This window comes from Primulina huaijiensis, chromosome 2, assembly GCF_012295235.1.
Source record: "Primulina huaijiensis isolate GDHJ02 chromosome 2, ASM1229523v2, whole genome shotgun sequence".
NCBI classification, from domain to species: domain Eukaryota; kingdom Viridiplantae; phylum Streptophyta; class Magnoliopsida; order Lamiales; family Gesneriaceae; genus Primulina; species Primulina huaijiensis.
Genome location: NC_133307.1, coordinates 5,806,298 through 5,817,819, shown reverse-complemented (window position 1 = coordinate 5,817,819; position 11,522 = coordinate 5,806,298). Strand labels below are relative to the sequence as shown.

At 32.1% G+C, this 11,522-nt stretch overlaps 1 protein-coding gene and 1 long non-coding RNA gene across 2 annotated transcripts; both read left to right on the top strand.

Annotated features, from left to right (window-relative positions):
- The first annotated feature begins 2,153 nt into the window (after positions 1-2,153).
- LOC140965836 (gamma-secretase subunit APH1-like) lies at positions 2,154-7,952 on the top strand. The gene is made up of 6 exons (XM_073426039.1): positions 2,154-2,433; positions 2,522-2,677; positions 4,408-4,493; positions 6,720-6,845; positions 7,166-7,293; positions 7,606-7,952. The coding sequence occupies exons 1-6, from the start codon at positions 2,321-2,323 to the stop codon at positions 7,750-7,752; spliced, it is 756 nt and encodes a 251-aa protein (XP_073282140.1). The 5' UTR covers positions 2,154-2,320; the 3' UTR covers positions 7,753-7,952.
- An 846-nt stretch (positions 7,953-8,798) lies between these two features.
- On the top strand, positions 8,799-11,418 carry LOC140959136 (uncharacterized). Its single transcript, XR_012171928.1, has 3 exons — positions 8,799-9,032; positions 9,634-10,762; positions 11,133-11,418. It is a non-coding gene; the product is annotated as an uncharacterized lncRNA (long non-coding RNA).
- The last annotated feature ends 104 nt before the right edge of the window (positions 11,419-11,522 follow it).

The window sequence follows — 11,522 nt, the reverse complement described above, 5'->3', positions numbered from 1 at the left end:
ACTAAAAAAATTATGTCTATTTAAAATTTGGAATAGTTGGAGCCAATCATTTGACGCTAAAAGTAAACTTTCAATAAACATCATAAGTATGAATTAAACTTTCAGTAAACATCATAAGTATGAATTAGAATCATACGACACCTAAACGTGATCTGGTTGTCAAATTTTAAACTTCTAATGTATCTTGGGTGGGAGAAAGAAATACACCAACAAAATGTAGATCATTTGATAAATCCATAAAGTAATGTCCAAAGGTAGTATCTCATCATTTAAATTCAAATTTAATAAGAAGAAGATTTGTTTTTTTCAATACAACAGGGGTGGGATTCATAGGGCCTCACCTTTACAATTAGACCAAAAAATCCTTAAAAGAAGATTTTTTTCATTATTATTTAAATTTAACCATAAATTTTTTGTTATTTAATTATTTAAAATCCACTATATAATAAAAATATTAACAATCAAATCCATACTTCATCGTTAAAATATCATATTACTGTTTTATTTTGAACTCTTCAAATTTTAAAAAGGCTTTTAAATTCAATCAACGATAAATTATTTTAGATATTATTTATAAGGACGAATAAGGTGTTCTTCATGAAGTGTTATCATTTATGGATCTTGGGACCCCACTCTTGCTGCATTCTTGGTTAAAAGAGTTAAATGTCAAATATATTAAGAGCATGTATTTGTTGCAGAGATTTACTGATATTTTTTAATTGATTCGATAGATTTCTATTGACTTTTATAGAATCTCGTATATATTTAAATATTTTTACAAAATATTGTAGATTTATTTTGCATATTTTTTATTGACATTTATAAACTTTTTCATTGAGTTGTATGAATTTTTAATTTATTATTGTGATTTTTTAAAATTTTTTTGAAGCAGTAGTTGAACGTGAATAACTTTTATTTATTTAAAATATTTATTTACTTATTGATTTAATTTATGATATGCGAGAAATAAGTCCGTACTAAATTTATCGCAATTAAACTTTCAAGGTCAATTCAACATATTTATTTAATTAATTAATATTTTTTAAAAATACTTAACAATAATTTTATATATTAATAAATAATCAAACATAAAATAATTTTATTCATTTTAAGTAAATTTTTGCATACATATTTTTATATATATTCAAGTAAATAGAATTTTTTATTCACTGTATTAATTTTGAGTTATAATAAAAATTAAGATACATGTAAACTAAAGTTTTAGAAAAAAAAGTAAACATAAAATGTTTAATTAAAAAACTATATTTTACTTATTAAAAATAATTATTACTATTTTCGATTTATGAGCCAATAAAATATTATAACTTTTTTTGTTATGTAGCGTGATAAATTTTTATTATAATTTTAAATTTCACTAGGTCATTAGGTTTTATGACCAAAATTCAAAAAATAAAATGAAATATATTAATAATTCTGATTTTAAATTATTCTTAGAAATAGGAAAAAAAATTAAAAAGTCCAAAGAAAAAGGGAAAATATGGAGGAGAAATGAATGAGAAAACTAATATTTGTATTGATATTATTTTAATAGAATTGGAAGTGAGAAGGTGTGTTTCAAATATTTCTTTTATCAAAATGTTTAAATTATATCGTAGATAATTTTTGACATTTTATAGTTGTATCTTAGATTTTAAGTATTGTATTTAATTGAATTCAATGAAGTTATTAAAATTTTATTAACATTCTGAATATCTCTAAACTTTCGAATAGTTTTTAAAAATCAAATATAAATATTAAATAAATTTTTAAAATTCTATAAAAATTTACATTTCAATATCACCAAAATTTTATATAATACTATTTATTCTGTACACGCGATGTATATGTACAGTCTTTTTTATCACTATCGATTGACTAAATTGAAATTTGACAAATTATGGAAAGACTAAAATAATATTTGAATTGTTGAAATAAAAAAATAAAAATAAAAGTGTGTGTTGAAATTTAAAAAACGAAAACAAAAAAAAAGTAATATTAGTATCGATAAAGTTAAAAAAAAAAGTTGATGTCTTTGTTAAATGATTACTATCATGTATTCAATTTTAATAAAATAGATAGATTTTGAGAAAGACCACGCATTGTCAATTTGTCATCATGTACTGCACTTAATTAATTCATTTTAGTATCTATCTGGTTTTATAAAATGAAAAAGAAAAATTGGGAATCCTATACTTGATCATTACTGGTCAACAGTGGAGTGAAAAACGATCGAGATTTCGATCATGTACGCTTGATTTCCCCGAATTTTTGTTTATTGGGATTTTGCTGTCTCGGCCGGAGAAGTAGGCGGCAAAGGAAGATGACGGTGGCGGCGGGGATTGGGTACGTGCTGTTAGCTGTGGGGCCATCTCTTTCGCTCTTCGTTGCCGTTATTTCTCAAAAGCCCTTTCTGATACTCACACTTCTGTCCAGGTTTCTTCACTTTGTTTTTGTTGAACGTGGTCCTAGTGTATTGCTTGGAATGATTAGTAATTTGGTATTTGATTACTGGTTATTGTAGTACATTAGCGTGGCTGGTGAGTCTCATTGCATTATCGGCAATCTGGAGAGCGTTTCTACCGTTTAAGACAGTGTCTGCTTGGCCATATGCTCTCCTCATTTTCACTTCCGTAGCATTTCAAGAAGCCCTACGCCTGCTTCTGTGGAGATTCTACAAGTAAGTCCACTATTCGTCCGGGGTAAATATCTGTTAATGGGTCATTGAGTGTTGCGCCAACAGCGCCACTTGAGCCAATCCTGTTCCTGGATTGCATTTGTCACCGTTAGTTTCGTTTGTAAATAACCTACTGAAAGATGTAGCACTAGTATGGGTAAAAGATGAGATGAGCCGGCTTGTGAGCTGTTCTACTCGAGCAGTATTATTTCTAGAGCTCGAAATTTTTCATAATCGTTTGAAAACTAACCAGCCAGCTCAGGAGATTATTATAACCATCATTATTTTTTTTATATTGAATATATACTATATAATATATACCGATTAAATGTTACAGCATGTTCCTATATTTTCCATTAAAAATTTATACGACATGTTCCTCATACTCATTATGCAAAGTATGGTACTTTTATTTTTGCTCAATTTTGAATCAAATCGATCATAAAACTAGTCGGATGAATGGCTCAACCAGACGGGGAAAATTCATGATCATACGTATGAGCCTGAAGAATTAAAAAACTTGACTCGAACTCTACTAGTTCACACCTCAATTTATATACATAGAGCACAAAGTTATTTCTCCTCTTTTAAGTTTAATATTAATAATTTAGATGATGCAACTATTAGTACGATATCTACAATGCACCATTTCAGAATATATGATTATGGTTATATGTTATCCTAACATAGCAGGTGGTTTTGAATTAACAAATCGAGGTAAAGTTCATGAGCACATGGATATATGTATTGTAAACCTAAAATTTGGGAGCTGATTGATTGATTCATGTCATAGCAGCATATATACTGGATGGATAAGCAGAACTTGAATGATTGCGAAGAGTAATGGTTAGATGTGTTTGATAAACCAAATTTGTATCCCACTAGATCCTCCCCTGAAACTCGCCGGAAAAAGACCCATGATTTCACAGTGCCTACTAAACTCTGCCACCCCATGATCACACATAGACCTTTCAATAATACTCGAATAGGTCATTTCAAATTGGACTTCAAGTTTACACATGATTGAAAATATCTTACAACTTAACAAGTGCCACTAATTAAATTTTGGAGCACCATGCAGCTGCTCTACCACAAAATAATTTCCATGCTACTAATGAAATCTGGTTTTTTTTAAGTTACCTGACAACTAACATTAAATTTTGATGTAAATAATTAGACAGTGTAAATTGATCTGAAAGCTCTATGAATCACATAGAAATACTTTTAGAACGAGTAAAAGGTTCTTCTTCTGCTATAAATTGCAAATTTTAATGTTATTTAGGATCTGGAATGATGTCAAAGTTTTCTTCCTTTTAATTATTTGTCTTGTTTCTCTTCGTCTGAGCTTGAATTGGAAAATTCTATCAATATGTTTCTTAAAATCATATGGATCCATGCAAAACTTCTCTGCTTACCACCCCCCACTTGAATGTCCAGTTACATCCACCTGTGTAATTGGGATTGAATTTCAAACAGAGTTTTGGATTTTGGTATGTATTTATTGAATCCAATCCATTTATATGACTTCCTTATCATAACCACCGCATGATTACAAAAGACAATCTATTCCAGCTTTTCTGAGCCGGATATGCGCCGAAAAGAATCGTGGAGCTACTATTTTATGCTCCTTATGCGTAGTCTTGTCTCTTTAATTGGATTTTATTGCTAATATGATCACTGGGTCTTGCAAGATTTTTTTTTTTTTTTTTAATTTTCTGTGGAAATTTTATTAGGAAGATGGAAGATATACTTGATGCTTTTGCTGATAGGGTCTCCAAGCCTCGGCTCTTTATTACAGATAAGATGCAAATTGCTCTCGGTAAGTGTTGCGTGTACTTATATGTGGGATTTTAGTTTGGTGGTTACCAACCTCCCTTCCCCCCAACCCCTCTGTGGTCAATATTTTTTTTAAAAAAATAGGTTTTTTTCTCCATTTTTTTCGGCGGGGTAGAAGTTTTTTCCTTCTCTTCTTTTTTCCACGCTTCAATTTTTCTTTCAACTGAAAATCTCCTCCTTTCCCTTCTACCGCTGCCTCGCGTTTCATGCACGTTTCATTTGACATGGATTGAGTGTGCCACAATGCATGTATAGCATGGGTACTATTCGGAAAAGTTTGTTATTGTTCTAGAAATAGAAGAGGCATGGAATAGGAAAATCTGAATATTATTCCGATATGAAGAAAAGGAAATACACGGTACATCTTTATAGATCTAGCCTACCTAATCTAGAATCTAATCTAGTAAACATAATCTGATCACAATTTAAAATACAAACTTATTTATCCTAACAGCTAATCAGGTAACGGTCTACCAACAGTTACCCTTGCAAGATGTAGTCTCGGAGTACCAATTATGAAGATTCCAAATAAATATTCAAAATACCAAGTCTTTCTATATCACAAAATTGTGAAAAGCAAGGTGCACTTGCAAGTAATTTACTAATGGAAAACATAATATAAAAGCTAATGAAGTTAATAATGAAATCTAAAGCATATGATGAAACACCACAAGCTATAACTACACAAAGGTCCCAATGACAACCATCGTGTGAGAGGTACAAGTTGCATGCACATCTTCCATATGCTGTTGGAGAGAAGAGATTCACATCGCAAAAGCAAAAATCTGTACTAGTCGAGTTGTGAAGTTCATGTTTTGACATAAAACATAATTAATGCATTAAGCTTGATTATATTAACATGAATATTTAACAATTGGGCAGATTAAGGAAAAAACATTTGAAAATTGAATGGGTCGAGCTTAAGCTTCTTGTATAGGAACCAATATTCTGTAACAACATGGGGTTTTAAATACAAAATATTATGGTATTTATTGGATGTTTCATAGTATTGTTTTTACATTTAAATTGTGTGGTTTGATTTTTGGGTTTAGAAAAACTATTTTACTCTGTTGATTCTTTTTACAAAATTATTAATTTTGTTTTGTCGAACTTGGAATACTATGACATGTATAAATCAAATGTTAAAATTTTATTTGAACTTTATTATTTAAGTTGAAAAAACCTAAATGTTAATTTAGCGATTTGAATAGAGTTATTTTCTTAAATTTGATTTGAATAATTAAACTATTGATTTATGTTCAAAATATTTTCATTTTTTTTTGGAACCAAAATCTTTTCAATTTTAAAATAAGAAACTAGAGTTCAAATAAAATTCTGAAACATGATTTTAAACAAATCATATTGTTTCAGTTTGACCAAAAAACTTAATAATTTTGTTAAAGCGTCAATTGAATAAAATAGCTTTTAAAATCCAAAAATAATAGTGCATAATTTAAATGTTCAATTGATAAAAATACGAGATCATTCCCTGATTAAAATTATTCAAATTCTAGGTGTAAACACGTGCAGTCTCATTCAAGGCACAGAGTACACATCTATGCAATTTCTAGGCATTGTGTGTAAGGTCCGGTTTACCTCACTCGAGTCACATGCAATTATTTATAAAGATCGAGTTGTTAGAAAATATTGCGGTCCCATCATAATTTGGCTAATTTCCAAAAATAAATATACTCTGAAATATTTATACTCGATCTCGCCAATTCAAGCTTACTAAATAAAATAATCATATCTCCAAGCCCTAAGAATCGACTCCTTGATTGTTTAAAGATTACTAGTCTAGTATTTGAGGTGTTACATTGTGCACATCCCCAAGTATTCAAACCAATGTCCTAATAAGCTATTGATTACAAGAAAATAAAATTGAAATTCATCAATCACATTCTTGTCAAAGGCATATAAGGCGGTAGACAAGGCACAAGGTACACATGTATGTGATCTTGTGCCTCTTTCTAGTCATGGTGCTGGCCTGCACTTGGGGTGAGCACCTTTCTGCACAAGGCGGTGCTGGTTTTGTAAAGAACTGAATCCAGAAACAGTCTCCCTTTTCAGATTTTTGTAGCCCAAGCCGAAGTTTTATCATCTGTTACTTCGTTGTGCTGTTGTGACAATCCTTATGATGCATTCAGTTTCTTATAGGTTTTGCTGTCTTTCTATTTTTAAATGCTGGTCTTACTCACCTGATTTGCAGCTGGTGGTATGGGTCATGGTGTGGCGCATGCTGTCTTCTTCTGTGTTAGCCTGCTAACTCCTGCATTTGGACCAGCGACATATTATGTGGAAAAATGTTCACAGATACCATTTTTTCTGGTCTCTGGTTAGTAGTTTGCTGCTTGGTTTAAACGATATATGAAGTGTCATTAAAACCTAAATGTTTTATCATTTCTATTTTTGTTGAACACAGCTGCATGTGGTCTTCACTTAATCTGAGTGGACCTAAAATGATGTAACATTTCATGTTGATTTAAATATCCAAGGTTGACAATCCTTAAGTTTGTTTAGTGATATTATTTGAAGACGAAGTTAATTCATTAACATTCATTTTGACCATGGTTCGATCGATAAATTTTATCTTCAAGCAAGTCAATTTACATGTTTTTTTTAAGCTGGAAATTTTATTTTATTTATTGTCTGCAGCAACTATAGCTCTTGCATTTGTTACAATCCATACCTTCTCAATGGTAATTGCATTCAGTGGATACTCGGAAGGAAACAGGATGGACCAATGTATTGTTCCTGTCGTTCATGTTGCTTCTGGAATGCTTGTAAGGACTATTCTTTACTTGTGTCATCTGAACTATAATTTTTTTGACAATACATACGTGTGCGAGGTGTGCATGTATATCAACAATTTTTCTGAAAGCACAAGCAGTTTTTAGCAATATTTCTCGAGCACTCTTCTGCTATTTAACTCCTTGTCAGTTATCATGTGAATAATTTCATCCAGATTCCTGGGAAGTCCATCGATCAATCTTATTTTAACCGAACACAAAAATTATCTTGTGAAACTACGAGTCAGCAGCTGGAGACTAGCTGTATAGCTTGAAACTTTTAACTAACTTTTGGCTCCTCAACAGACATTGATAAATCTTGCATCGGGAGGCTGCATTGTTGGCATACCTCTGCTCTATGTCATGGCAATATTAACTTTGGTACATTGTGGGAAAACAGTCTGGAGGAGACTGCCCGATAACCGAAGCAGGCAAGAAACTTATACTGATTGAGTTCCAACTTAAAGTACGTTCCTCTCTTAACTGCTGTAGAATAGTGCCCTGTATTTCAATTTTAGAGGGTCGCATACTAAAACGATCAATCTCAGGCATCTGCTATGCCTTGGGTATATGTTCCATTATTTGTTTGCACTCATGTCCAAATTTTTTTTTTGTGTACTGCAATCAAATGCCCTGGTTTATGCGATTTGGTATTTCCAGTATATGTGTATATATATATTTATATAGACACACACACGTGAGCCTTTTGTTTTTTGGGCGATTGACTTGTATCAATAAATATCTTTCAGAAAATAGTAAAAAAAATAAATAAATGGAATTTAAAAATACTAAAATCAATTACAACGAATATATCGTTAAAAATCAAATAATTGAAAAAATTTATATTTATATATTTATAAAATTTGGTTTGGTTTGGAATTTTTTATCTAATTTCAAATCAAATCATTTTTTTATTTGATTGATTTCAGTCATCAAAATAATGTTCAGAAAATGGAGTCCATATCAAATTTTCAAATGTGAAGGCGTGAAAATGTGAATTCATATATCACTTACGATTTCAATCCCAAAATAAAAAATAAATATTATTAATAAATGGTCAAAGAATAAAAATATAATAATCTCTCCTCAATTTTAGTAAGTCAAATCAAACTTCTATTATTTATATACCAATATATATTCCTTATCCTATCCAATAATTGGAATGATCTCGATAAATTTTCAATAAGTAATATTGTATGGGTCAGTAATTAATTATCCGATAATTTGACATTATTAGAATAATTATTGAGTTGTAAATTAAAATAATTATTTATGTCAAATAAATTCAAGAAGTATGTTAAAAATATGTATTTTAAAATATCGGAGAATTTAACGATCTAAAATACATATAGAGTTTAAATAACACACGATAGCAAAAATAAATACAGACCGGGATAAATGGGCTTGAGTTACTATTTTAGTAACCAAATACACAATATATATATATATATACACACACACTCACACACACAACTTACCATGGAGAGAGAGAAGGAAGAAGAAAAGGAAAGAAAGAAGAAAAACCCCAATTCTCGTCACTTGAGGAGCAGCCGCGGCAAAGCAACCATATCTCCTCCATCCGGCGTCGAAATCTCGATCGGTCTGAAAGGGTGTCTTCCTAACATCCTAAGCTTCGATTCATGACAGAAATCGCGAATTTTGAGCAAGGATACAAATAGATCGAAGCTGCTGTTCCGGTGCTCTGTTTCTGCGCAAATTCTTCCGGTTTTTGGGTGAGAGTTTTTGTGTAGCTGCGATTTTTGTATTTTGAATTTGTAGAAATGACCTAAACAAACTTTTTAGTGGTTTAAGTTTTCTGTTTATAGCCACTGGAGTAATGGGTTTTTGATTAGAAATGGATTTTTTATGATTTTTTTACCAAAATGTGCCAAAATCGAATTCTGAAATTGTGCTGTGTATAATACCTGCTGTATTTCGGGATTATGGCATATATGCAGTCGGATTCTGAGCTTATGATTCCAATGAAAGTTGTAAAGCTATGTGTTGTCTTCGAAATGATATAAGAATCGTTAAATTCCAGTAAGAATTGTGCAAGTTATGATGGTTTTTCAGAAACTTCTCAGTAAGATATTTCTGTCCGAAAATTTGTTGAGTGGCAGGGTGTTCTTGATAATTATGGGATTAATCTACTGAGATTTGGAAGATGATTTCTTCTAGAAAAAGTTAGATATTCGAGTTATCTTTCATTTCCAATTGGCGGATATTGATTTGAGATAATATTGAGCGAGATTCGAATTTTATGTTCTTTTGTGTCAAATTGGACATTGGTATAGAATGTAGTTTTCATAATCGATTTATTATTGTTTTGTTTAGGCCGAGAGTCTTGAAGTGACGTTGTTAGTGGATTGTCAAGTTGGTATAGGTATTTTACAGCTCGGTAACATACGACGGTAAAACATAAATTATGTTTACTTGTCATTCTGTGTTGCACTGATCGTATCTATGACTGTTATAATTTGTTAAATACCTTCCTTGTGATATATATTTATTATTGTGACATATTATTGGCATTTAGCATAGGGCATACTGTTGTGACATTCATGTTAAGCCTTATCGTTCTTGTTAGCCCATTGTTGATATCCGTTGTTATTTGACACTGTTGTTTATCTCGGGATCATAGTGTGGCCGATAGTCATATACACATGAGACTGTAGATGTGATTGAACAATCCCATGGTTAGTGTAGCCTTTTGAGGTGAGCGCTGGGATTGTGTCATCTAGTTCGTTCTGTTGTGCAATCCTGTTATATCGTATCAGTTGTATGGAGGCCGAGTCAGGGGTGTTTTTCAGCACAGCTTGGCATACCTCGCATACTTGTCAGTGCGGTTTAGCTGCATGACGATGTAGCTCCCCTGTGTTGTTGCTCGAGCATTATTCCAGTTGTTATCATACCGTTTGTTGACTCTTATTATCCCGATTATTCGTTGAGCTTTTCATGCATTGCATATTACATTTTATTATATGATTTTGCATGACTTAAGTTTATTGTTGCTATTGTTGAACTGTTTCATACGAGAATCCTAACATCAGTTGTTTCTGAGGGGGCTAATGTGGTTGCTATTGGGCACCATGGTAGATCTCCCAAGTCGTTTTGCAGCATTAGGCCGAGGTTCCGTCAGTGGAGCTCGGGATTGAGGTTGGATTGCTTGGTTCTATTCAGTGGAGTCTCCCAGTTAGTTTATATGTATGTCTTAAGTTTGTTTCAGTCTTGTGTAGTAGTTTATTTGCCGGGGAGATGCCCTGTGTATCTGTAGAGGTATTTGGTTGTTTTTGCGATGTTCTGAGTCGACTCTGTGATATTTATGATCTGGTGAGTATTTTGTAATTTTTAATTTCTGTTTAGTACTGGCAAGTGCGGCTATAGGTTGTTTAACTTTTGTTTTGTTTTAATGACTCTAGTTGGAGTATATTTTGATATAAACTGCTGCTTGAGTTTTCAGGATGTCCTACTTATGGGCAGGTCATGCCAAAATTTTTCTAGGTCCTGAGGTCCGTTTTAAAGTATTTTAAACACTTTTTCCACTGCAAATTTAAATAAAATAATTATTGTTTGATAATAAATTGCCATTAGAGTAAATGGGCCTCACATCTTGGTATCAGAGCGTAAACTGGGATATGCTCGAACTAGAGTCTAGGACACTCGAGTCTTAGCAATAAAATGGTTGTTGCGCCTATGTATGCTACTTGACAGCATGTTTATATGATTATATGGTTTGTTTATTTCCATTCTAATTTTTTTGGTGTTTTATCGAATAGAATGGATGGAGGTGGAGAAATTCCTGTTGATGAGATTCCTCTACCTCGAGGTCGAAGTCTTGGACGTGGTAGACTTCGTGTTCATGTTGTTAATGATACTTTTGTTGAGCAAGCTGCTGATCATCTAGACCAGCTTAGGATGGATGAGTTAGTTGCCCGTTTCCACTCAATGTATCCACCTCGATTCAGTGGTTCGGAGGGAGCCGAGAAAGCAGAACGATGGATTTCTGAGATTGAAGAATTGTTTGATTTGATTGAGTATCCTTCAAAACGTCGATTGAGATTATATGTGCATCGGTTGAAAGATCGTGCCAAAATGTGGTGGTCTACTACATTGATGACCTTAGATGCTCAGAGGATTGTTCCATCGTGGGATATATTCGAGCTGAAGTTTAAGGAGAATTACTGTCCTCCCTCATTTTACAGTTCTAAGGCTTCAGAGTTTCA

What these genes read in the sequence shown, in the direction of transcription:
- LOC140965836 (XM_073426039.1), top strand. Translation starts at nt 2,321, where the DNA reads ATGACGGTGGCGGCGGGGATTGGGTACGTGCTGTTAGCTGTGGGGCCA. An exon ending in ATACTCACACTTCTGTCCAG is followed by an intron (nt 2,434 to 2,521) that starts GTTTCTTCACTT and finishes TGGTTATTGTAG; the next exon opens with TACATTAGCGTGGCTGGTGA. An exon ending in CTTCTGTGGAGATTCTACAA is followed by an intron (nt 2,678 to 4,407) that starts GTAAGTCCACTA and finishes AAATTTTATTAG; the next exon opens with GAAGATGGAAGATATACTTG.